Source organism: the organism of the source record quoted next, unplaced genomic scaffold, assembly GCF_019419815.1.
Source record: "Pyrus x bretschneideri cultivar Hongxiangsu unplaced genomic scaffold, Pyrus_bretschneideri_v1 Contig151, whole genome shotgun sequence".
Classification (NCBI taxonomy): domain Eukaryota; kingdom Viridiplantae; phylum Streptophyta; class Magnoliopsida; order Rosales; family Rosaceae; genus Pyrus; species Pyrus x bretschneideri.
The window spans coordinates 145,015-172,761 of NW_025999448.1; the positions used below are offsets into that span (position 1 = coordinate 145,015).

General features: G+C 37.8%; 1 protein-coding gene across 2 annotated transcripts; it reads right to left on the reverse strand.

Annotated features, from left to right (window-relative positions):
* Window positions 1–115: 115 nt before the first annotated feature.
* LOC125475633 (disease resistance protein At4g27190-like) lies at window positions 116–27,747 on the reverse strand. 2 transcript variants are annotated; one of them, XM_048580608.1, is made up of 7 exons: window positions 27,338–27,747; window positions 27,080–27,233; window positions 6,939–7,020; window positions 4,158–6,822; window positions 2,253–2,813; window positions 1,298–2,074; window positions 116–1,108 (listed from the first exon to the last, which is right to left on the reverse strand). In XM_048580608.1, exons 4-7 carry the CDS (start codon window positions 6,783–6,785, stop codon window positions 905–907), a joined length of 4,170 nt encoding a protein of 1,389 aa, XP_048436565.1. In that variant the 5' UTR covers window positions 6,786–6,822; window positions 6,939–7,020; window positions 27,080–27,233; window positions 27,338–27,747; the 3' UTR covers window positions 116–904. The 2 variants fall into 2 exon arrangements, with proteins under 2 accessions (XP_048436565.1, XP_048436566.1); XM_048580609.1 differs by having other exon boundaries at window positions 27,070–27,233.

The window sequence follows — 27,747 nt, forward strand, 5'->3', positions numbered from 1 at the left end:
AGCTAAAACTATACAAAAAAATCATTTTAGGAGCTCTCTGAAAAAATTGTACTCCAACCAATGAAATCTAGCTTTCTTTCCGAACGAAAAAGAAAAATATGCACACGTACGCACATCCAGTTAAAAGATGCGATTCTATTGATCCGATTTTAGTAAAGAATAAGCACTCTCTAGTACAAAGCAGTTTCGGTAGACAAGTGCATACAAGCACCACTTCAAATGCTTCAATGTTTACAGAAATCACACTAGCATTATTTCCCAAACAACAAATACCGAAAATGTAGTGAATAAAGCTCCAAATACAAATCACACTTTTACCACGAAACACTAACAAATCAACACAAGCATAACATGACTTGGAATATGTATCAGTGCCTACCCAAATCACACAAGTTTCTGGGATACCCTTTCAGTTGATGCCGTAGCTTGCAGGCTTATATCAAACAAGATGAGATCGGCCTCGGATACGAAGCTGGGCACAGACCGTTGAGGGGTGAACAGAGAATAGTCACAGCAACAAGAGAAATTAGAAAGAAGTATACTGAAAGTAGCAACCACAATAACGCTAAAGGCAACATAGCCTGCATCTTCAGGATCTCCAATGCCCCTGATTCAACCACCACAGTAACGCCGAAGCCAAAAAGGTCCAAGCAATCATATAACCAAGGCTAGAACTGGCCTCTAGCCCACAGAAATCACATAACCAAGGCTTCTTCCTTGAGGAGGAAGCTTTGCCAGCTTAAATCCAATATGGCGGTCACTGACAATAAGAGCAGTGCCCATCTTGTTCTTGGAACTACGACTAACAGTCATAGCACGACATCAAGTAGCATAGTTGTCTCTATCCAAAAAATTTGGTCATACCAATGTGATTTCTGGGGAATGTGTTGTGTGGTCCAATAGATCAGAGAGCCTTCCAGTCTGCTCCCGAGGATGATATTTCTTCCTTTAAAAGGAAAAACCAAAGAAAGAAGAATACAACACACAAACAAGCAATCACACACACCCGGAAAAACTTAACATGCCCTCCAAAAAATGAGGATTCTTCTTTGGTAGAGGGTGTTACAATTGTAACATCTAAATTTGTATCTGCAATCATCAGCTGGTCCTGTAAAAATATATATTTAGTTGACGATTACAAATAAACACGCAAACTGTTCAATAAGAAATCTGACTGAAGAACTATGAATAAGATGAATAAATCAGACTTTTAATTTTAACGGTTCAAGGTTCAGAAAAAGATGAAAAATTGGAGAGTGAAATTAATAGATGCTTAATTAGTGAATGAAGAACTTACCGTTTGATCACAATCATGCTTAATTAGTGCATCATCACTTTGGAGTAACCCATCAGGAGAAATCTTTAACTTGATCAGCCGGCAGTCCTCGACAATCAAAGTGGGTAAGGATGGGACTTTGAAAATGCAATTTCCCTTGCAAAATCCTTGCAGACTTGGTAGACCAGAAAGTTGCAAATCTTTCAAGCAATTGAAAGTAATCTCATTTTCTGAATCATTTTCGTTGCTTGCCACTATTTCTACCATTCTTTCACAGGATTTAACTACCAACTTCTTGAGGTGCTGCAGATTCTTAGCCACAGAATAAGGTATTAAGTATTGCAGTCCGTGACAATCCAATATGGTCAAAGTGGTTAGATTCCGAAAGGATATCAAAGCTGAAGCTAGATTCTCTAATCTGCCACATTTTTTTAGGCATAGAAATTCCAAGTTTGGAAAAACAGGGCCCCCTGGTTGGGAGTTCTCCTTTCCTAGATGTATCAGCTCCGGCATATTGCACAGCCACAAACTCTTTACACGTGGGAGGGTCTTAACTTCATGTATTTCCCCGCTACTACTTCCTTGGTGGTCGTGGACAATTAATTCTTTCCAAGGAGCAGAGAGCACACGGAGCCGTTCAATATTCTGTAAATTCTCAAAGAAATCATCCGACTTGGGATGTGAAGTAGCAAAACCAATTCCTTTTAGTTTTCTCAACAACTCTGCCGGGAGTGGACCATACAAAATCTCTGTGTTCTCGTCCAAAACCAAGTATTCCAAGTTGAGGAATGACTTATCCTGAAATATAATCAACGGTAAGAGCATGCTTTAAAATATTTTGAAAAAACTGGACACCACATAATAACTTTAATATTAAAAACATAATAACTGTATTTACTTGATGGTGTATGTTTAACTAGTATGTAAAAATCACATAAAATTTCGAATATCAAGAGTTGTGTACAAATATGGTTACCTTCTCAATTAAAAAGAAAGGTTGTTCCGTTGATCTTGAGTGGCCCAACACAGACTTGTCTCGATATGTTGAAAATTCAGCAGCAAAAATCTCCACACCACCACATTTCGTGAACTTTAATGTGTTGAGTGATGGCCAATTACAAACATGAAATCCTGAATAGAAACTCCGAAGTTGGGGCAGATTATCAAGTTCCATAAATGTTACCTTAGGGAACCCGAACTCGTATGTTGTTTGTGGTCCTTCTTCCTTCACAACAACCTCCATTAAACCACAATTCTTAACCTTCAACTTGCTTAGCTGCTTAAGATCTTTGGCCACTGAGGCGGGAAAGACATTTTCCAAACCATCACATGAGTCTATCTCAATTGAGCTTAGATTTGAGCACTCAAAACTATTCAACTGAGTTGGTAGATGATATGTCTCATATACCATTTGTAGTGCTTGACATTTAGATATCTTGAGATGTTTGAGTTGTCTGAGACATTTAGCCATGGAACTCGAAAACAAGAATCTTAGACTATCACATCCATGCACAGTCAAGGTCGTTAGCATCGAAACCTGCACAGTATAGAACAAAATTCATGTTTATTTTAGAAAATTACTATTTACATTGTTGTAGCGGTACATGTTCCACATGTGTAGATATAAAGTAAAGGTCATATATTAAATAAGCTACTAGGCTACTAGACAGCTGTAAGCGTTTCTATTTTCATTATAAAAAAAAATTGGTCAAAAGATATATTTTTTTGGGTCAAAATTTTTTTTTACAGCCAATGAGGTTTGAACTCACATTGATATGTAAGAGCTCAATTCATTTCTACCACTACAATAAAAGGCCACTTACTTTCTACTTTCATTAATTAGCAAAAACAAATTGGAGTAATAAAACTATATAAGGCCAAAATTGAGTCAATTTAATTCCAAATTCAAACTATTTTACTTAAATTGATACAATGAAATTGTGATGACAAATGATGGATTGTTCTGATTATTAAGAATAAGTTCAAATTTTCTACATCTAAAATAGGTGTTGTCTTTCTATAGCATGTCCCGTTACTTGACACCCCCAACAAGCGTAACCCTATCATAACCCTCTCAACTCCCAAGAAAATTAAATAAAAATAAGAACAAAAGTAAGAAAAAAGAAGCCGCTCATCCTCCTCTCTCTTCCTCTCACTTCCCCAAACACAACAGCAGCAATATCAATTGCATCTCCACACTTTAAATCCATAAATCAAACCCAAAAGCCTCGCCCCTCAATTTAACTGCTCCTGCAAAGAATAAATCCCTTTTGGGCTGTCAGATTTGTGAATATGAGTGTTTCCCCTGAAATTTCTTTTAGGTGCAAAATTCGTTGAATTTACACCCTTGTTGATCGAGAGGGATCTCGATGTCACCACAACGATCTCCTATTGCAAATCCTTGGGGTCCTTGCCGATGACCGTTCCCGCGAGCTCCTTCGGCCATGGATCTGTTCCTCATAACCTTCGCGATCTCTATGACGTCATCAAGGGAGATGCTGCTGCTGTGCTTGGGAGAGGTGGTGGTCCACGAGGGAGGGGGCGGTGATTGATGGCGTTGGGATGGAAGGGAAATGGGAGAGGTACACAGTACGCTGGGCTACGCTCTGATTTTTTATTTTATTATTTTATTTGGAGTTAACACCATTAGGTTTGGTTGAGTGAATGGACATGAAATGACATACAACATGGGAAAATAAATGGTTTTGTCTAAGGAAAACATTTGAAAATTAAAACACGAAAGAAACCATATTTAACATACCATTTAAATATTTTTCTAATTTAAAACACGAAGGAATTATATGGTCGAAATTCGAAGAAGAAAAGTATAGTGAAAAAGAATCATGCAACTATTTTGCTATAAAAATAACAGAGAAAGTACCTCCCCATTATTGAACAGTCTCGATGGTCCACCAACTTCATCCTCCTTGACGATTTCGTCGGCTTCTGTAGCAATCGTTAATTGCTTGCCTTCGGAAGAGAAACCAATAAGCTTCGGTAGATTCCGAAGTCTCAAAGATTTTAACTTTCGGAAAGATTCGCCTATGAGTTGCCCATAACATACACTTTCCAAACTCACAAGGTCTTCAAGAGCTAGAGATTCCAGGCAGGAGAAGGCATTATGTGAATAACTCCAATTGACGGAGTCAATGACATATTTAACTTCGTCGTTGTTTTGGACATGGAAATGCTTCAGTTGATTAACAGCTTCACTGTTAAATAGATAAGAAATAATATTCACAATCTCCATCCCATCCAAGTACAATTGCTCACATTTCTTTACCAACAACCTTATACCTTGGTCGAATTGATTTCTCCCTGTAAGCTTGAGTTTTAGCATGTTAGAGGAGGTTCCGTACGTGTTAGGATACTCCCAACAATCACCGATGAGTATGGTGTATCTTTGTAACTTATCGGAGAACAAGTTGGCTGGAAGAAGGTTAGCATCTGGAACATGTATGTCTAATGCAGTTAGTTCAGCCAAGTGCTTCAGCTCCGAAATAGTAGCATTACTGCCTCCGCTAGTAGGACCTTCACCCTCCCATCGCTTGAAGCTTTTTATACCCATCCTCAAGTCTTCTAGTTTTGTCAAGCTTGATATAACACCAGGTGAGATCAGAACAAGTTCAGAGCAACCGGTCAAATCCAATAATTGTAGCCGAGTCAATTGCCCTATTTCTTTGGGCAACTCTTTAATCTTGGACTCTAGGAGGCTAAGAATTTTCAAGTTTGTTAGCTGTCCAACAAGAGTTATGTCTACCAACTCGCACCGATCTAAACACAATGTCTGGAGATGCTTTAGGGATAGAAGAGACGGAGGTAGCGACGGAATACGAATTCCACTGACATCCAACACTTTGAGTTTTTTCATCCCTTCAAAAAAATTGCTTGGGATTTCCTGGGAGTCGCCCATACTATTATCGGACAAGATCAACAAATTTAATTCTGGGCATTCCCAAGGTACTTCAGGAAACTTATTGGGGATCTTGCATTGTCTTAAGGAAATCCTTGTGCTTTTTTTAAGGAAATCCACAGTTGGCCATCGTTTCACCTCATCTCCATATGCTTTTGAAAAGGCATTTTGATCATCAGTTGCAATCCGGACAGCAACATATCGTACAAGTTCATGCATTCTAACAGTTCTATCGTCATAGCTGTCCTGCAATAGGCAAGAATTTTTTAATTTTTTAACCATTCCATTCAATGAAGTCCGTGCCTCTTCCACTGTCTCAACATTTTTTATCAAACCCAAACCCATACTATACTTCAACAAGTCACTGAGAAAATTGCTGCAAATTCCACAAAGCAAGAACAATTGCTTAAGCTCTTCCTCCAATCGTTCGTAACTCCACTTTAGAGCCAAGAATGCTTTTTCATTCAACTCTTTCTCGTCAAATCTTTCGAAACTTCCCAACGCAACTTTCCATTCGTCCAAACTACTATCCCTTAAAGCACTTGCAACTGCAACAACCAAAACCGGCAAACCACCACATTTCTTTGCTAGCTGGGTTGCTTCCTTCAGTATACGGTTGTCTTTAACATCACCTGCCATCTTCTCAAACAAATTCCAACTTTCTTTTTCTGTTAAAAATCCAAGTTCAAAATTGTTTTGCATACGCATATCATTGAATAAAACTTTTCTTTCTCTAGAAGTCAACAATAAATTACAGTTCGGCACACCGACGAGTCCCATATCCTCAAAGTCAATTCTTTCCAAAACATCATCTAAAATGACAAGAGTCTTCCCATCTTTTATCCTGGCTCGTAGGAGATTCGCCCTTGTTGCCATATCCTCAGATTCATCAACGTCCATCCTCAACTTTTTGGCAATTTCTTTTTGAATTTTTTCGTTGTCTTTTTTTTCTTTGACATTTAGTATTATAACCACATCATCAAATAACTTCTGTTTCACAGCTTCTCTGTAAACCTCTTTGGCAAGTGTTGTCTTCCCAACGCCCCATAATCCGTACACCCCAATCCTGTTGATATCAGGTTTTTTCAGTTCTGTAATGATAACCTTCACCTTAGAAATCCTTGATTCAAAGGCCATGTACTCGTCGGAGGCTATGGCAGATACGTCTTCTACGGGAGCTTCGTAAGAAACACTCGAAAACTCTTTTTTTTTATTTTCATGTTCTTCAATCTTTTTCATCAGTTTTGTTGCCTTCCTGCTACGTTGATGATAGGATATCAGATTAGGACATACAATGAGACACTTCGTCTTTGCACGGCCTTCATCATGCAAGAGTGTTTCTGCCTCTCGAGTGATCTCATCCGCTTCTGTCTGCCAGTTCAGGACATCAGTTTCCACTTTTTGATGAACTTTTCTTTCGACTTCCTCAACTGCATGCTTCATCCTAACTTTGACAGCATCAAAATTCTTCAATGTACTTCTTAGATCTTTAAGGTTGCTTTTGCAGAAAATGACATAACTCACTTGCCGTCCAAGTGGTCTAATTGTGTAGTCAATTATTGTAGGAATAATTGCAGTGAGTATCTCCATCGCCATGGCACCTTCAGCTTATCAATTCGTCTGCTTCTCCGATCTGTAGAATATATACGAATCCAAAATAAAAAAAATAAAAAAAATGTCAAGACACGAGAAAGGAATCCTCTATTTTTAAAGCAGATGAAATTAAAAAAATGAAACAATAGGTCATACCTTAGCTCGTGATCGAGACTAGGCTTGAAGAAAAACAGAGCAGTATGCAAATCTTTTGGTTTTCTTTTTCTTTTGGAGAAATCTGCATGGTAAAAGCAAAAAGAAGGTTATACCACACTTGCAAAGGAGAAGTCGGGACCATGAACAAGTTTTCACATACAATTATTATACCAAAAAAACTTGCTTGGTACGGAATTCAGGCAACTGTTTTCAAATCTTGAAAACTAGGAAAAACATATATAATCTGCTTTGAATTTCACTGAGACATTTTAACAAACACCGTATCAGCACACTTAAGGCCGGTGCATGAGGCAGAGATCGAAATGTAGAACGATTTGCTCGTTGAAGACCACCAAGGCTCGTTAAACTCTGCCAAGGCTCGACGAGTTCTAGAGGCACATGACGAGTTCTAGAGGCACTTGACGAGCTCTAGTTTACGAAAGAAATCTGAGGCCATCAACTGCGAAATCCAGGCAGTCATGAGCTCGAGCAACGCAAGGTCAGGAACAGAGACAACCTCGCTCTGAAAGGTCGAGCAGAGCAAGGAGGCTGCCAAGTGTCTGATTTTGTTCATCTTTAAGAGAATTGATTTTATTTTATTTTATTTGCAAGTATGATAAATGGCAGCCATGGTGATTGGGTCCTAGACGAAGGAAGGTGGAGGAAAAATGGAGAAAAAGTTGCAGAGAGGAAGAAAGGAGGTGTTTGGTTGTGTGTTAATTCTTATAATAGCAGGTGTCTTAAACTTAGTGGACCACATAAGCAAGTCGAATTGGGGACTCAAAAGACAAATACAATTTTGTATTTTTATCATTAGATAATGTATATGCTGGTTTAATTTAATAATGAATTTTTTTTTTTAAAAGGAAAATATTAAAAACGTATCTAGTATTCAGATACATAGATAATGTCAAAAGCTAATAATTTTGTGTTTGATAGTAATATCTTTGTAATGTATAAAATAATGGTGGTGTTGCTGGAGATGGTGATTATGGCAAGAGTTGGGTTGGAAGCAATGGTGGTTAGGTTGCTGGTATTAGTGATGGGGACACGCCCACTAGATAGTGACAATAGTGGAGTGGAAAAAGGGCAATGGTAGACTGGTAGTAGGAATTGTGGTGACGGCCGGCGATAGCGGTAGAAAGTGGTTGTGGTAACAATGCTAGAGAGGGGTGGCATAGGCGACGTTGATTAACAGCTGGTGACAGTGATGATGGCGAAGATGGTAGAGGTTGTGTTGGCCATGGTGGCAAAGGTGACGACATGGAGATATATAGTGGCGGTGATGGTAGTAGTGATAATGACGGCAATGGTAGTGGGAGGTGGTAGTGGTAAAGATGGCAGCGATACTGGAGGAGAGAGTTGTGGTAGTGGTGAGAGTAGTGGTGGTAATGATTGTTGGAGTTGTACTTTAAAAATCAAATAACACAATATTAGATATTATATAGCAATTCTATTATAATGGTAAGATTTCGTATTTAGAAAATACATTTAGTATTATTATTCTACAAGAGCTATTTTGAATTGATTTTATATTACATTAAGTTATATATATGTATGTTTAGGTTTGCATTGTTTGAAAATACATTTAGCTAGAGACGGCATGCATCCAAATGATAGTTCATTTGCATGGGAAAAGTAGAAAAAAAGGGGAGGCAATCACAGGCAGAGAGAAGGAGAGCAGCGAATAATTAAAGAAGGCAACATTGCGGTAATCAGCAGCAAGCAGATCAAAGCCACAAGAGAAGACATTGTCAAATCGAGAAATTAATCAAGATATGATTAATGTACAAAGTGGCGAGCATATCATTGAAGAGGTTTTCTGTTTTTTATCTTCTAATGTTGTCAATAAATGAACTTTAAGCCGTTGTCAGTTGGGGAGAAGAAAAGGGAAACAGAAGAGGGAAAAGAAGAGACAATTGGTCATTATTCAGGAGACAACTTTAAGCCGTTGTCAATAAATGAATTTAGTATTGAGTTTCTTTTGTTGTGGATTATACGCTTGATTATTATCTTGTTGATTGGCTACAAACTTGGTTTAGTCAAGTTTATCTAATGCAAATTTAAGTGTGTGCCATTTCAAGCTTCTTGCAATTAAAGTCATGAAGTCCTTGATATTAGAGGTTACACAGTAAATTTCATGCGGTCTCTTAATTAGTGTCCAAATCGTTAATGAATTTTTTCTTTTTGTGTTTAATCTTACATGTCATAAATTCTTAGCGCATAAGAGTATATTTAGTAATCTAGATGCCAGGGATACAATTAGTAATCTAGATGCCATAGATACAATATGATTTAAAGGAACTAGATCGTCAATTTGGATTATTATTCACTAATAATTTACTACCAGAAATAAGTTGGATTGGTTACGATGAAATTGAATGCTCGAGTAACTCACTCATCTCTTTTACAATTTGTTTCTATCTGTTTCATCTCTATTCCTTTACTTTTAGGGAAATTGGGGATGGTGGAGTTCTTAGAGATCGTTGTGGTGATAGGTTATGGAGATTTTCTGCTAATTTGGAGCAGGGACAAGTTATGGAGGTAGAGATTTGGCGTTTGTATTTTGGACTTAAGCTTTAACAAACGTGTATATAGACTTATTATTGAGATGAATTGTGTGGGTGTGTCAACTTGATTAAGCAAAATATGGCAAATGATTTTCATCTTCTCCATACAATTGTGAGCAGCTGCAGAAATATGAGGAGTCAGCTGGAGAGTTATCAGTTGGTTTATATTTTCAGGGAGAAGAATTCTTTTGCTGATCGTTTAGCTAACTTGAGCTACAATGCCGACTTGGAGGTTTGTGCTTTTCATGATCATCTATGTGGATTGAGATGGTGTTGATAGAGGATTGCTTAGGGATCCTCAAGTCTTGTTTTGTCAATTCAAATGTTGTTTCTTATTTTTGTGGGGGTTTCTGACCCCCTTATTTAAAAAATATCAATTAAATAGTTAATTATGAAGAGATTGAATTAAAAGTCAATTACTCTGAGAAATAATTTGGATTTGAAATTAGTCATGGACTTCAAGGTTCATTGGCCAAGACCTAAACGGGAAGAAATTTTATATTGTGCCTGCAATATGGTGGCACATCATGTGTTATTATATAAGCGGTAGAAAATTTTATTATTTTAGTTATTAATTTTTTAACATAAGTATCTCACCACTCTTTGAAATCATTTGTTCTTTGTAACGGTGGCACATTATGTGTTATTATATAAGTGGTGTGTGAATATCACTATTTTTTTAAATAAAAAAACTAGATTTTAATCCTTAAATAAGATGAAACTTAGAAAAATGTCTTATACAAGATTAAAAATTGATTTTAGTCCCTAAACTCTGTTTAATGCCAGCATATGTATTGAATGTCTTTCTTTTTTTTTTTTTTTTATAATTTTATGATGTTCATAAATTATGGTAAGTATCTTATATAAGAGATATTTTCTTAGAGATTTTTCAGTATACTTATGTTTTTACATATTTTCTTATGTGCCACTAATTGATTACAATATATCTCAAGGTTCTAAAAGACATAGGCGCTAGTTGGGTGGCGGGCTAGGTTCTAGCGCGTAGGTGGCTAGGCAAAGACTAGGTGGGAGCCTAGGTGGACTAGGATGATTTAAATAAGAGTAATGTTATTCATACCATGGTTTTATACCACATTTCTATGTCACCTTATAAGTAATATCTGATGTGAACAACCGCATTTCTATACCAACTTAGTGTTCTAAATGTCAAAGATCTATGGATGGAGGCCATGAAGGAGGCTCATACTTTTACTTTTTCTATTCACCCCGAGGGCACGAAGATATATCAGGATGTTGGTGGGAGTTTCTGGTGGGGAAACATGAAGAAAGAGATTGCAGAGTTTGTAGCACATTGCTTGACTTGTCAACAAGTAAGGCAAAGCATCAACGACCTGCATGCTTATGTCAGGCATTCCTTATTCCCGAGTGTGAGTGGGATCTCATTACCATCGATTTCGTGACAGTGTTACTGAGGACTAAAGAAGGGCATGATTCTATTTGAACAGATTGACTAAGTCCGATCATTTTTTCTTATTTACAAGTATGATAAATGGCAGCCATGGTGATTGGTCCTAGACGAAGGAAGGTGGAGGGAAAATGGTGAAAAAGTTGCAGGGAGAAAGAAAGGAGGTGTTTGGTTGTGTGTTTAAAAGGTGTTTGGTTGGCATCAGGATCGTTTCCTGATCTTTGTATGGGGATCCTCATGACCAACAAGTGTGGGCCGTTGGATGAAAATCCAACGGCTATAATTATTATAACTTTAAAGGGACCCCCTATTTGTAGCCGTTGGATTTTCATCCAACGGCCCACACTTGTTGGTCATGAGGATCCCCATACAAAGATCAGGAGAGGATCCTGATCCGTTTGGTTGTGTGTTAATTCTTATAATAGTAGGCGTCTTAAACTTAGTGGACCACATAAGCAAGTCGTATTGGGTACTCAAAAGACAAATACAATTTTACATTTTTATCATCAGATAATGTATATGTTAGTTTAAATTAATAATGAATTTTTTTTCAAAAGGAAAATATTAAAAACATATCTAGTATTCAGATACATAGATAATGTCAAAAGCTAATAATTTTGTGTTTGATAGTAATATCTTTGTAATGTATAAAATAATGGTAGTGTTGCTGGAGATGATGGTTATGGCAAGAGTTGTGATGGAAGCAATGGTGGTTAGGTCTGTGGTATTAGTGATGGGGACACGCCCATTGGATAGTGACAATAGTGGAGTGGAAAAAGGGCAATGGTAGGCTGGTATAGGAATGGTGGTGACGGCCGACGATAGTGGCAGAAGGTTGTTGTGGTAACAATGCTAGAGAGGGGCAGTATAGGTGACGTTGATGACAGCGAAGATGGTAGAGGTTGTATTGGCCATGGTGGCAGAGGTGATGACATGGAGATAGTGGCAGTGGTGGTAGTAGTGATAATGACGGCAATGGTAGTGGGAGGTGGTAGTGGTAAAGATGGCAGTGATACTGGAGGAGAGGGTTGCGGTAGTGGTGAAAGTAGTGGCAGTAATGATTGTTGGAGTTGTACTTTAAAAATCTAATATCACAATATTAGATATTATATAACAATTCCATTATAATGGTATGATTTCGTATTTAGAAAATACATTTAGTATTATTATTCTACAAGAGCTATTTTGAATTGTATTTATATTACATTAATTTATATATATGCATGTTTAGGTTTGCATTGTTTGCACCACGTGATACTTTGTTCCATAGGATAGGACCGGACATAGTTTTATGTTATTAGAATCTTCATAGCTTCCTATCTAGTTTAGGTTAAGGTGGCATTGTATGATGGTCCAAGCCTGCAAGGTGCTTTATCGGCACTCTCCTAAGATGAGAGATCCACTAATAGCATGCATCCAAATGCTAGTTCATTTGCAAGGGAAAAGTAGAAAGAAAGGGAAGGCAATCACAGGCAGAGAGAAGGAGAGCAGCGAATAATTAAAGAAGGCAACAATGCGGTAATCAGCAGCAAGTAGACCAAAGCCACAAGAAAAATATTGTCAAGTCGAGAAATTAATCAAGATATGGTTAATGTACAATGTGGCGAGCATATAATAGAAGAGTTTATATGTTTTTTATCTTCTAATGTTGTCAATAAATGAACCTTAAGCCGTTATTAGTTAGGGAGAAGAAAATGGAAACAGAAGAAGGAAGAAGAGACAACTGGCCATTATGTTGATTGTTGGCTCAAACAAAGTAGAAAGTAGTCTAAAACCAACAAATAATGTTGGCTACTTTTGTGGTCAAAATTGGTGATTGGCATGCTACATGTGTGAAACAAAACATGGATGCTCTTATGCCTAATTTGTGGTCAAAGAATGGATGCATTTATGCCTAATTCTTTTGACTTGATGAGAGGCCTTTGGCCTATAAAAGGAGGTGTAGGCATAACTCAAACACAACATCAAGGAAACAAGGAAGAAAGAAAAATAGCAAGAAGCCATTTGGCATAGAGAAGAATTTTCTCAAATTGTCTTGCTTTGTATTTTTGGTTTTCTCTTCCTATTGTAAGTGTGTGAGCTTGGGTTATTCGGGTCTTTGGGAAATTGAGTGATAAACACTATTGTATGTTCTCATTGATTATAGTGGAATACTCCGTCGTCTCCAAACTGGATGTAGGCATTGCCGAACCAGTATAAATCTTGGTGTTCTTGTTGGTATTGTTCCATTTATCTTTTGTCAGTTATTGTGGTTTATTTTTCACTCACACTTGGTTGACGCTTCCGCACAACAAGTGGTATCAGAGCCTAGTGTTACGACTAGGCGTTCTCGTGGGAGTGAAAAATTTGCTGGCGCTAAAGTCCCGTGAATAGTGCCGAGTAGATGGCTGGAGATAAAGATGAATCTGTGAAGGGGAAGGAGTCGGCATCGTCTTCGTCGGCATCTACATCCAATAGACATCAAATTGCTACTACAAGGTTAGAGGTTGATAAATTCAATGGCTCTAATAATTTTGGTATGTGGCAATGTGAAGTTATGGATGTGTTGTATCAACAAGAGTTGGATATGGTTCTGGAAGATAAACCAGAAGATATTGATGACAAGCAGTGGACACGAATTAATCTTCATGCTTGTGCTGCTATTCGATCATTCCTTGATAAGGCGTTGAAATACCCATATATGAAGGAAACTTCTGCTAAGGAGTTATGGACAAAATTAGAGGAGAAGTATATGACCAAGAGCGCAGAAAATCGGCTCTTCTTGAAGAAGCGACTCTTCCAATTTCAGTATAGTCCAGGTATTTCTATGCATGAACACCTCAATGATTATAATAAAATACTTGCTGATTTAGCAAACCTTGATGTGAAAATTCCTGACGAGGATAAGGCACTATGTTTGTTAAATTCATTGCCTGATGATTATGATCATTTGACAACTACTTTGTTGTATGGAAAATCCGAGGTGAAACTTGATGAGGTGTCTGCGGCATTGGTGAATCATGAGTGTCGAAAGAAGGAACTAAAGACTCACAATTCACAAACCGAGGCACTTGTTGCAAGGGGTCGAACAGAGGAAAGAAAATCTGGGAAGCGGGGAAAATCTCATTCAAAGTCACGAGGGAAGTTTCCTGCTAAAGATGAATGTGCCTTTTGTCGCCAAAAGGGTCATTGGAAGAAAGACTGCCCCAAATTGAAGAACAAAGAGAAGGAGAAAGCGGGTTCTGAAGCAAATATTGCAAAATCTGGAGATGATGATTTCGAGTTTGCTTTGGCTAGTTCATCTGCTGATGGTCACTCCAAGGAGTGGATTTTGGATTCAGGTTGCACCTATCATATGTGTCCCATTCGAGAATGGTTTTCTAGCTTCGAGAAGCTGGATGGTGGAGTTGTTTTGATGGGTAATGATAATGCCTGCAAAACACAAGGGATAGGCAAAATCTGTTTGAAGATGCATGATGGAACAGTCAGAGAATTAAGTGATGTTCGGTATGTACCGGATATGAAGAAAAATCTTATCTCACTGGGTGCATTGGAATCCAAGGGTCTCAAGATCACCATGAAGGGTGGAGTTCTTAAAGCTGTTTACGGGGCACTGGTGGTGATGAAAGGTACAAGACGAAATAACTTGTATTTCTTGAAAGGGAGTACAATTATTGGTGAAGCAGCTGTCACCGAAGCTGCTGACGCAGATAGCACAGACACCACGAGGTTATGGCATATGCGTCTTGGGCATGCTGGTGAAAAAGCGTTGCAAGGATTGGTGAAGCAAGGCTTATTGAAAGGTGCAAAGGCATGCAAATTGGAATTCTGTGAGCATTGTGTGTTGGGTAAGCAAACTAGAGTAAAATTTGGCACTGCTATTCACCACACTAAAGGCATTCTTGATTATGTTCACACTGATGTTTGGGGACCTTCCAAGAATGCATCTTGGGGAGGTAGCCATTATTTTATCTCCTTTGTTGATGACTTCTCTAGAAGAATATGGGTGTACACCATGAAGCGTAAAGATGAAGTCTTGAAGATATTCCTGAAGTGGAAAAAGATGATTGAAACGCAAAGCGGTCGAAAGATCAAGACTCTCAGATCAGACAATGGGGGTGAATATAAGTCTGATCCTTTCTTGAAAGTTTGTCAAGATGAGGGTATTGTGAGGCACTTCACGGTTAGGGAGACACCGCAACAGAATGGGGTGGCGGAGCCCATGAACCGTACTTTGCTTGAGAAAGTTCGGTGTATGTTGTTTAATGCTGGATTAGGCAAGGCGTTTTGGGCTGAGGCAATTACTTATGCAAGCCATCTCATTAATCGATTGCCAGCTGTTGTGAATGAGGGCAAAACGCCCATGGAGGTATGGTCTGGTAAACCTTGTACTGATTACAAGTTCTTACACATATTTGGTTGTCCTGCTTACTATCATGTCAGAGAAAGCAAGTTGGATCCAAGAGCAAAGAAAGCTCTATTTATGGGCTTTAGCACTGGCGTGAAGGGATACCGACTCTGGTGTCCAGATGAGAAGAAATTTGTTGTAAGCAGAGATGTGACCTTTGATGAGGCTGCTATGGTTAATCAGAACAAGCATGAAGGTGAAACTAAAACGACCGAGACCATGAGTAGCTCAAAGCAGGTGGAGTTACTGAAGACTCCAGTTGTTCCAGTAAGGTCTGATGTTACAGACACTAGTTCTACAGTTAATCATGATGATGAGGACGAGGATGATGAAGAGGAGGCACCTACCCAAGAGCCTCCACAGCAACAAGACTATATTGCAACCAGAATATCGAGAAGGGAAATTCGAAAGCCTGCTCGATTTACTGATATTGTGGCATATGCACTTCCCGTTATTGAAGATGATATTCCATCCACCTACAAAGAAGCTGTCATGAGTTCAGAGTACGAGTTGTGGAAGAAATCTATGGATGAGGAGATGAAATCTCTTCATAAAAATAAGACTTGGAAGCTGGTTCAGTTACCAAAGGGGAAGAAAGAAATTGGTTGTAAATGGGTGTATGCCAAAAAGATGGAATCTTTGGGAAAAGACAATGTAAGATTCAAAGCCAGATTGGTAGCTAAAGGCTATGCTCAGAAAGAAGGCATTGACTACAATGAGGTATTTTCTCCTGTAGTAAAACATTCTTCTATTCGTATTCTGTTGGCTTTGGTTGTGCAGTTTGATCTTGAGTTGGCCCAACTTGATGTCAAGACTGCGTTCTTACATGGTGATTTGGAGGAAGAGATTTATATGTCTCAGCCAGAAGGTTTTAAGGTTGCTGGAAAGGAAAATTGGGTTTGCAAATTGGAAAAATCATTGTATGGCTTGAAGCAGTCTCCAAGACAATGGTACAAGCGATTTGATCCAGTTTCGTTGCTCAAGTTTAAGCACTGCTTAGACTTGATTGGCATTTGTAAAATTTGTTGATTGCCCCATGGGGGAGTGGGAGACGACTATTGGAAGTTCTACTTAGAGGGTTTGCGCCAAGGTGGAGATTGTTGATTGTTGGCTCAAACAAAGTAGAAAGTAGTCTAAAACCAACAAATAATGTTGGCTACTTTTGTGGTCAAAATTGGTGATTGGCATGCTACATGTGTGAAACAAAACATGGATGCTCTTATGCCTAATTTGTGGTCAAAGAATGGATGCATTTATGCCTAATTCTTTTGACTTGATGAGAGGCCTTTGGCCTATAAAAGGAGGTGTAGGCATAACTCAAACACAACATCAAGGAAACAAGGAAGAAAGAAAAATAGCAAGAAGCCATTTGGCATAGAGAAGAATTTTCTCAAATTGTCTTGCTTTGTATTTTTGGTTTTCTCTTCCTATTGTAAGTGTGTGAGCTTGGGTTATTCGGGTCTTTGGGAAATTGAGTGATAAACACTATTGTATGTTCTCATTGATTATAGTGGAATACTCCGTCGTCTCCAAACTGGATGTAGGCATTGCCGAACCAGTATAAATCTTGGTGTTCTTGTTGGTATTGTTCCATTTATCTTTTGTCAGTTATTGTGGTTTATTTTTCACTCACACTTGGTTGACGCTTCCGCACAACACATTATTCAGAAGACAACAAGTTCGACGAACAAAGGTGCGGGAGACCAAGAAGGACTCTGGCTTTTCCTGAACTTAGTTTTCTTAATTTTATTATGCATTTAGTGACAACTTCAATTATGCCGGAACTAATTTCGTTTCCCTAGAGCAACGAGGTTGCCCAATCATGATTGCTTAATTCCTCAGTTTTGTTATTTTTGAATTTTCAGTAGTATTGAGTTTCTTTTGTTGTGGATTATACGCTTGATTATTATCTTGTTGTTTTTAGAACAGTGATATATTTAGGTACGAACATTTCGGTACACTAGGTTAGTATAATATATTTAGGTACAGACATTTTAGTACACTAGTTTAATATAATATATTTGGGTACATATATTTCAATACATTAGTTTAGTATCATATGAAATTGTCGGTACACTAATGTTTTTACATATTTTCTTTTGTGTCACTAATTCACTACAATATATTTAGGTACGAATATTTCGGTACACTAATTTAGTAAAATATGTTAGATCGCACATCGCCTAGGGAAGTGGATCCTCTAAGCCTTATATGTATATGTCCACCTCCATATAGAGCCAGGGATGTGGTGGAGCCCGGTTGAGATGTGACAAAATATATTAATTAAAGGAAGTAAAATAAAATTAATGAATTAAAATGTGTATAATAACAAATTTAAATATATTAAATACTGCCACATAATACTATGGTCTATTAGTATTCCTCTTTATTTGTAAGTGAAATGTCTTACGTTCAATTCTTGCCAAAGGCGAAGTGAAAGGTCTTACGTTCGATTCTCGCCAAATGCGAATTTGAACCACATTATTGCTAGCCCATTGTGAGGCTAGCCCTTCCCCCACCCTCTTAGTGTAGATAATATTGTTTGTTTAAATATATATATATATATATATATATATATTAAATATTAAATATAAATAAAAGATGAATTTGAATTAAGTACACATTAAAGGACTAAAATCAATATCTAATTCAACACCAAGTTTTTATTAAATTTTAAGCTTTTTCAAGGATTAAAGTTCAAAAACCCTTTTTTTAAATCCTGTTAAATCCTATTTTGACTATAACATGATGAACCACATTATTGCTAGCCCATTGTGAGGCTAGCCCTTCCCCCACCCTCTTAGTGTAGATAATATTGTTTGTTTAAAAAAAAAAATATATATATATATATATTAAATATTAAATATAAATAAAAGATGAATTTAAATTAAGTACACATTAAGGGACTAAAATCAATATCTAATTCAACACCAGGTTTTTATTAAATTTTAAGCTTTTTCGAGGATTAAAGTTCAAAAACCCTTTTTTTTAAATCCTGTTAAATCCTATTTTGACTATAACATGATTTCAAATTCTTTTAAAATTCTATTGACCACACCATGATTCTAAAATCCTTTAAAATCATAATTTGATTATACCCCTAAGATTATATTAGAGCATCAGGACTTTCACCACCACCTTTGAGTACTCATAAAAGGAATACTTGTGTCCTTAAAGGAATATTGCCTCCAATGAAAGAGTTTTTATAGTAGAATCCCAAAATTTGAATTAATTAAAAGCATTAAAGCTTCAATCAATATTGTGGGTTCCACTCAAGATTGTCTCCCTATACAGTTCCTATATATGAGTACACACATTATATATCAAGTGAGTCCCTATACTTTAGGAACTCACTTTTTGATCCATTGGAGATTCATTTTGTCCTATATTTGTTTCATGCTCATTTTATATATACATTAGTTGTCCTTATTTAGGGATTTCATTGGAGATCCTCTAAAGAGTCTAGTAAGTTTTTTATAGTAATTGTACATACGAGTATAAGTATTATTTTTCATTAAATAAAATGGAAGGGTGTCTAGAAAAAAAAGTTGAGTATAAACAAAACAAAATTGAGGAATGCTAGCTACCCTGTCTTCATGTGAACTCCACTACTACTTTTTTTTATTAGTACATATTGATTATGACTCCTCAATTAGAGATTACAGTTTAGTAAAGATTCTAGTTCAGTTGCATCTTTGGCTCAGAGTAGACCTTCCGTAGCACCTCAGGCACGAGGCAGCAAAAGACTGGACAACAAAAAGGTAGACAACCTGGAAGAGGTTAGCAGGGAGTAGAAGTTCAGAGCAGTGGAGTTGGGATGCCACATAAAGGTTTTCAGCAAGTTGGCAAAGATTATGCATTATCTGCTTTGGAGGGTGAGGCAAAGCCTAACACAGTCACATGTATTATTCATATTGATTCGCCCCTAGCTAAAACAGTGTTTGATCTTTGGTGCTACTCATTCTTTCATATCTAGTACTTTTGCCGAGTCTTTGGGTAGAACTATTGAGACAATGAAGGTAGCGTACCCCATTTTCTTTGAATAGTTCGATCTTGTGAGGCTCATGTGGGTCAGGGTAAGATGATAGTTGATTTGATGGTTATTCCAATGTGAGATCTAGATGCCATTATTGGCATGGATTACTTATCCATGTATTGTGTAAATCTTGATTGTTTTGAAAATGTGGTGACTTTCTGACCACTTGGCAGACTTGAGTTTCAATTTACTGATGTTCGTAGAGTTATTTCACCACTGGTGATGATATCAGCCGCCAAGGCTAGGTGACTCATGAGACGCGGATGTTAGGGTTATCTAGCTTATGTCATAGATTTTGATTGATAGGATAGTAGGATTGATGACATACTAGTCGTTAAAGAATTTCTAGATATGTTTACAGCAAAGTTACCAGGCTTGCCTTTAGCGAGGGATATCGAGTTCATTATTCACCTTTTGTCAGGGATATTGCCTATTGCTAAGGCCTCGTATCATATGGCACCTTTGGTGCTTATAGATCTTAAAGAGCAGCTGCAGGAGTTGTTGGGTAAGGGTTTGATTCGACCCAATGTTTCACCGTGGGATGTTCCCATTCTTTTTGTGAAGAAGAAAGATGGATCCATGCATTTGTGCATTGATCATCTTGAGCTTAACATGGTGACAGTGTGGAAGAAGTACCTCTTTATTGAAGATTGATGAGCTGTTTGACTAGCTAAAGGGTGCGCAGTACTTTAGTAAGTTGGATTTGCAAGCTAGTTATCATTAGTTGAAGATTAGAGATAAGGACATACTAAAGATGATTTTCTAGACTCGTTATGGTCACTATGAGTTCTTGGTCTTACCGTTTGGTCTGACTAATACGCTTGCTGCGTTCATAGATGTGATGAACTGGGTGTTTTAACCGTTTATTGATCATGTTTTGTTGGTGCATCGATGATATTTTAATCGACACACGGAGTTTAACTGAGCGTGAAGAGCATTTGAGACTTGTTCTGTAGGCTATGAAAGATTGTCAGTTGTCTACCAAGTTAAGCAAGTAAATTTTGTCTAGACCGTGTTGGTTTTCTTGGTCATGTGATCTCGCAACATGATATCGTGGTGGATCCTACGAAGGTTAAGGTGGTTGTTGGTTGAAATCAACCAACTACAGTGACTGATAGTCGATTTCTTACCATTCACATTTTCTTTGACAAGACTGACGGGGAAGACTACTCATTTCATTTGGGATGATGAGTGTGAGGCCAGCTTTGAGAAGCTAAAGAGCAGACTCGTTACTACATATTTTCTTACCTTTCTTTCTAGTTTTGGGGATTTGTAGTTTACACTGATGCCTCCTGTAAGGGACTAGGTTGCATTTTGATGCAGCATGGTAAGGTAGTAGCCTTTTCCTCTCACTAGCTGAAACCTCATAAGCTTAACTATATGCCCCATGATTTGGAGTTAGTTGTTATGGTCTATGCATTGAAGATCTAACGACATTATCTTTATGAGGAGTCATATGAGATTTACATCGACCACAAGAGCCTTAAGTACATCTTCACTCAACGGGAAATGAATTAGAGACAGAGATGTTGGCTAGAGTTGGTGAAAGACTATGACTGTTAGATTCTCTATCATCTGGGCAAGGCAAATGTAGTTGTTGAAACCTTCAGCCGAAAAAACTTAGCTAGTGTTGTAGCTTTATTACTTTACGTTGGTAAGTTAACAGAGGATTTGAGAAGGATAGAGATTGAGACTATTGATCAAAGTGGTGATCATTTACTCGTAGCCCTTACTATGTAACCTACGTTGATCAATCAGATTGAGGCAGCTCAAATTGAGGATCCAAAATTGGTTTGGATCATAGATGAAGTTCGAGTAGGTACTCGCTTCAAATTTTCCATGTCTAATAGTGGTGTTCTTTATTTCGAGATCAGACTTAGTGTTCTGAATGTCAGAGATCTATGGATGGAGGCCATGAATGAGGCTTATACTTATACTTTTTCTATTCACCCCGAGGGCACGAAGATATATTAGGATCTTGGTGAGAGTTTCTGGTGGGGAAACATGAAGAAAGAGATTGCAGAGTTTATAATACATTGTTTGACTTGTCAACAAGTTATGGCAGAACATTAGCGACCTACATGCTTACTTCAGGCATTCCTTATTCCCGAGTGTGAGTGAGAGCTCATCACCATCGATATCGTGACAAGGTTACAGAGGACTAGAGATGAGCATAATTCTATTTGAATAGATTAACGAAGTCCGATTATTTTCTCAAAAAAGACCTATTATCTGGAGTGACTTATGAGACTCTACATGGATGTGATTGTGAAGTTGCATGAGGTTCCAATGTCTATCATTTCTGATTGAGATCCTCGTTTCACTTCTCTTTTTTTTTAGTAGTCTTCACAAAGTTATGAGGACTAAGTTGGGTTTCAGCACAACTTTTCACCTCAAACAGATGGTTAGACAGAGTGTACTATTCAGACTTTGAAGAATATGCTTTAAGCCCATGTCCTAAACTTGAAGGATAATTGGGACACACATCTTCCATTGATTAAGTTGGCGTATAATAACAGCTTCTAGGCGAGTATTCAGATGGCACCTTACAAGGCACTATATGGGTGGAGGTGCAGATCTCCTTCGTATTGGGATGAGGTAGGAGAGCGTCGGCTATTGGGACCAAAGTTAGTACATATTACTGCAAAGAAGGCACGTTTATTAGCAGCTCAGAGTCGACAATGGAGTTATGCCAGTCCTCACTGACGTGAGGTGACATTTAAGAATGTAAAGTATGTTTCCTCACTGTTTCTCATATGAGAGGCAACTTCATATTCGGGCGAGAAGCTTAGTCTGGGATATGTGGGATTGTTTGAGGTCTTAGAGAAAGTTGGCAAGGTTGCCTATTGCCTTGCACTGCCACCAGATCTATCACACATTCATTTGGTGTTCCACATATCTTCACTTTGAAGGTATCGCAGTGATCCGTCTCATTTCTTTTGTCATGAGCCTATCCAAATTAGAGAGAACCTCACTTATGACTAGTAGCGCGTTGAGATTCTTGATTGAAGAGAGAATGCTCTATGCACCAAAGCTATTTCTTTGGTGTGTATCTTGTGGAACAATCATAGGGTGGTTATGTCCACCTTGGAGACATAAGATGTAACATCCCACATCGCCTGGGGGAGTGGATCATGTAAGCCTTATATGTATGTTCCCATCTCTACCTAGCACGAGGCCTTTTGGGAGCTCACTAGCTTCGGGTTCCATTGGAACTCCGAAGTTAAGCAAGTAGCGCACGAGAGCATTCCCAAGATGGGTGACCCACTAAGAAGTTCTCGTATGAGTTCCTAGAAACAAAACCATGAGGGTGTGGTAGGGGCTCAAAGCGGACAATATCGTGCTACGGTAGAGTCGAGCCCAGGATGTGGTGGGGGCCCGGGCTGGGATGTGACAATTTGGTATTAGAGCCAATCCCTGGCCGAAAGTGTGTCGACGAGGACGTCGGGCCCCTAAGGGGGGTGGATTGTAACATCCCACATCGCTCAAGGGAGTGGATCTTGTAAGCCTTATATGTATATTCCTATCTCTACCTAGCACAAGGCCTTTTAGGGGGCGTTTGTTGCACCGGACTGTCTCGGACTGTACTAGCTGCAGGGACTAAGCTGGACTGGCTTAGACTAGACTAAGCTGGACTAGCTTAGTAAAGCGTTTGGTGCAGTGTCGTACTAAAAAGAAGGATAATAACAAACTATAATATTATATTTTTTAATTCATATTTAATAATATTATATTAATTAATTCTACCTTTTTTATTCTAATAATACTCTCCCTCTCTCTGGAAGCCTCCATCTTTTTCTCCCTTTTTATCTCCTTTGTTCTCTCCATCTCCATCCCACGCTCTCCACCACGTCTGAAACCTCTCGATCGAGATCCCATCGGAGAATCTCCGGTTCGGGAGGGAGCGAAAACAGGCAAAGCTGTGCAGATCGGAGACAGAGGCATCGAGATAGAGAGAGAGACTGGGGGAGAAAGATCGAGAGGGAGGAGGTTGAAAATCGACAAATCTGAAAGGTGTGAGAAATTGGAGATAGAGGCGTTGGGAGAGAGAGACTAAGGGAGAGAGAGATTGAGAGGGAAGAGACTGAGGAGAAGAGAGTCTTCGAGAAGGTGTGAGACACTCTGGTGGAGGTCGTGGTGGGGTGTGGGTGTGGATGTGGTGTGTTTGCTTCGGGAAGGAGAGTTGCAGAGATGGGGGAGAAGAAACAAGGAGAGGAATGACGGAGAAGGTTCGAGAGATTGGGGAAGGGGGAAACACGGGGAAGTGGTGGAGAGCGATTTCCAAGGTTTTCTCTCCGTCCCACGCTCTCCTTCCCTCCCCTATTTTTCAGGTTTTTATTCGGTGCAAGGTTCGAAGGTTTTTATTCGGTGCAAGATTCAAACTGGAGAGAGCTTTCCAAGTCTGTGGATTCAATCGGAGCCGCAAGTTTGTGGAGCGGCGAAACCGGCCTGCAGCGATGCCTGGCGAGCTAACCGGTGACGAGTCGGTGTTTGTGGAGTTAGGGAAGTGAGAGACGATGATGGCTTGGATTTCTTGGATCCGTTTCTGTCAAACCCAATATTGCAGACTTGGAGATCCTCTGAGATGGAGAAGAGGAAGGAGGAGAAATGCAAAGCAAGCAACACGAGGTGAAGCCTGAGGTGAAGAACAGAAAGGGAGGTGAAGCGGTGAATCGAAGAACAGAAACACGAGGTGAAGCGAAGAACAAAAACGGGACTACGAATCCCCTCGTTTTTGGTGGCTCTCGCTAAGCCCACCTAGGGCAGGATTTAGTCGGCACGAGTCCGGCTTAATCCCATTAAACACAATCCTAATTTACACCAAACACTGGACTACTAATCCTAACTAAGTAGTCCAATCCAGTGAAACTTAATCCGGCCAAACAAACGCGCCCTTAGGAGCTCACTAGCGTCGGGTTTCATCGGAACTCCAAATTTAAGCGAGTAGCGCACGAGAGCATTCCCAATATGGGTGACCCACTGGGAAATTATTGTGTGAGTTCCTAGAAACAAAACCGTGAGGGTGTGGTAGGGGCCTAAGCGGACAATATTGTGCTACGGTGGAGTTGAGCCCGGGATGTGGTGGGGGCCTAAGACGAGATGCGCCGTCACTATCCACATTTGTTTGATTTAAGTACATTGAGTTTAGGGGACTAAACTCTTTTTTAAAGGGGGAAGGATGTGAAATCCCATCCCAAATTTCATTATTTAAATTTTGTATTTCGTAGTTGTTGTGACGCATCCTTAATTATGGCGTAAATTTTTTTTCAAATTTGTAAAATGATGAAAATGCTCCTGTTGGACCAAAACGGAGTCCTATGTGCACTTTGGAGCTCATTCGATGTTTTGTCTATTTTCTTATCACATTTGGGTATCATGTGTTGATCCTGAACATATCTTGGGATCAGAGCATGACATTTACCCTACTGAGCAAGAAGCTCACCCCTTATGAATATTTGACAGGTGAGTCTTGAAAATGTAGTCAACTTTCACAGAAAGTATAGAGAAAATTTTGCAATGTAATTTAAGAGATGTTTGTTTTCTTTTTCTTTTTTATTTTATTTTTTATCCGCACACCGAGTTCGAGAATTTAATTGTTCTGCCGATTCTAAATCTAAGGCGTGACAATAATAGTGGATATTATTTAACATCATGCAACATGATGCCTTTTATATTGTCAATAACAACTCTCTTTGTATATAATACGCTAATATACAAAAAGCTCAAAGTTGCCGCAACCATATGCAATTATTACGTTGCAACTAATATGTCAAGATTTTGTCTCATCTCATTGCACCAAAAAATAGTACTTTAAGAAAAACAACAATGTTTGACAAAAAATAAAATAAAAAGAAAAACAATGAGAAATGATGTAGTCTCGTCTAATTGCACCAAAAAATAGTACTTTAAGAAAAACAATGTTTGACAAAAAAGAAAATAAAAAGAAAAACAATGAGAAATGATAATCACATTTGAGGGAATCATAGATTGGATCGCCTTAGGCATACGACATGATAACCTAGATCAATGTGACTTAGAGTATTGATGTAAGAGAAGGATTGTATTGTATTGTTATTTAACTAAATAAATTTTGATAATAATAACATACTACTTGGCATCATTCATGGTTTGTGAGAGTTAGAGTTTATTTTAATTCACTAATCTATTGAAGAAATGGTATTACTCAATGCCTTGCTAATTAAAATATTATAGATCATACATCCGTTTGAGAAATAGATTGAAGAAATTAACAAGGATAGTCAAGATCAATTTTTTTTTTTTGTTGGAATAGTTAAGATCAATTAAATAGTTAATTCATGAAATGAATAGATTGAAATAAAGGTCGATTAATCCTACAAAGTACAAACATTGGGAACTCATTTGGGTTTGAAATTAGTCACGGATTTCAAAGTTCATTGGGCCTGGACCCAATTGGGGCCCATGGATTTAAGTTGTGAGACAACATAATTCCATAAAGTCCAAAAGAGGCTGAATGAAACTCTCTTAGCCGGGTAAAGAGGGAGGGGAGATTGTAAAGTCCGTTGCTGTAGCATCTAAAATGGGCTCTTTAAATAAGGTCCTTAAGAAGAATTTAGAAAAGAGAAATCTTGTTTACACCCAACTTTTGTTTATGGACGTGCACATTGACAAAAATTTAAATCACAACTATGTTTGGATGAGAGAAATAAACTTGAAATTTGGATAAAAGTCAGAATTTATAAATTGACATGCACCAATTTCCTTGTTTGAATTTATAAACATAGAAATTTAGAATTTTTCGTGTGAAAAAAAAAAAAAAAAAAAAACTTGGAATTTGGAACCTCCAATTCCCAAGTTCGAATTATATGTAAATTACGTGTAATTTCTTAGTTTCTATGATTGAGAATTTCAAATTAAAAAAATTCTTATTCAATTTCATTGTTCTTTTATGTTAACCAAATAAGAAAATTCGTAAATTTTTAAAAATAAAATCTTGTAATTTCAATTTCAGTCATTTTAAAATTTCGTATAGATTTCTTCATCCAAACATAATGTTAGATGTTTACTTTTCCAAACATAGTGTTAGATGTTTACTTTTCCGTTGCTAAGAAAAATGTAAAAATATAATTAAAAAAGTTGTACTTGATGACATGTTTCTTTGTATATAAACCCTAGTGGGTCTTCAATTTGGGTGTCGATGAAATTAAGATTATGTTAAAGAGTCTAGTAAGTCCTTTATAGTAATTTCATATATGAGAATAAGTATTATTTTACATTAAATAAAATTGAAGGGTGTAAATACAAAAGTTTAGTGCCAACATAATTTCCCTGTAAAAAATTCCAACGCCAATCACACTCCCCATTTATAGGATAGCAACCCCATCATATTTATAGGATAGCAAAATTGCTAGGAGCTCCTAAATTTAGGAAGTGAGAAAGAAGCTTTTAAGGGTACATATTTATTATGACTCCCTAAATTAGAGACTATTGTTATATTAGAAATTTTTTATGGAGCTCCTAAAATAGCTTTGTAACCTTTTTAGCTAAAACTTAACTAAAAATAGAGAGTACGAACCTAATTCTAGGATTGTTTTTCCAGATTCAAATGCTTGATCGGAGAAACCGTAATTGATCGCCATTCCATTTTGTGAACGGTGACAATCCGATAGTTTAATTGTCATGAATTTTAAATATATTATTGTTAATGCTATATGCAACTTATAAAAACTTACGTTCATGTACCTGAAGTTCGTAGACTTTAGATCAAAGATTTTAGAGGTGCCGCTTTGACCAAAGGGTTGACTTTCCTATTAACGTTCCTCAAAGCATCGTAGTGTGTCATTGCCAACGTGTACGACTCAGATTTGAGAGTTGATGGACTTGAATCTCAACATAACTAGTAATCTGGGTTAAACAAAACGGACAAAATCCACACAAACAACTATAAAAGCCAGAGGAATGAAATAAAAACAAGGAAAAAAAAAAAATCAAAACACGTACCTTACACCTTATCTCTCCAAACTCCTTTGCCTATGGAAAGCCGAAGCACAATCGGTCTGTAAATGAAGTTGAACATGGTATGTATGCCATTTTTTTTCTTTTTCAAGTAAAATTGATCGACAAGAAGTTGAAATTGGCAGAAAATGAAATCAAGAGACACAGAAAAACAACGAAATTGACAGAATGTAATATTTTTTTGTTCTTCTGGGTTTACGGATTTGATTTTTCACTTTTAGAAGTAAAGCAAAGTAGATTAAGCAAAAGAAGGTTGCTGTGATGAAAAAACAAAACCAGACAAGTGTGTTTAATAAGAAGATGGAGCAAATAATGAGAAGGGGGATGGGAAGAACAACTCTCTTAGCATAAGAAGAGGATATAATGAACGCACGAGTGAGACAGTAGAGAAACCC

What these genes read in the sequence shown, in the direction of transcription:
- LOC125475633 (XM_048580608.1), bottom strand. Translation starts at nt 6,785, where the DNA reads ATGGCGATGGAGATACTCACTGCAATTATTCCTACAATAATTGACTAC. An exon ending in GACTGTTCAATAATGGGGAG is followed by an intron (nt 2,814 to 4,157) that starts GTACTTTCTCTG and finishes TATACTGTGCAG; the next exon opens with GTTTCGATGCTAACGACCTT. An exon ending in CTTTCTTTTTAATTGAGAAG is followed by an intron (nt 2,075 to 2,252) that starts GTAACCATATTT and finishes ATTATATTTCAG; the next exon opens with GATAAGTCATTCCTCAACTT.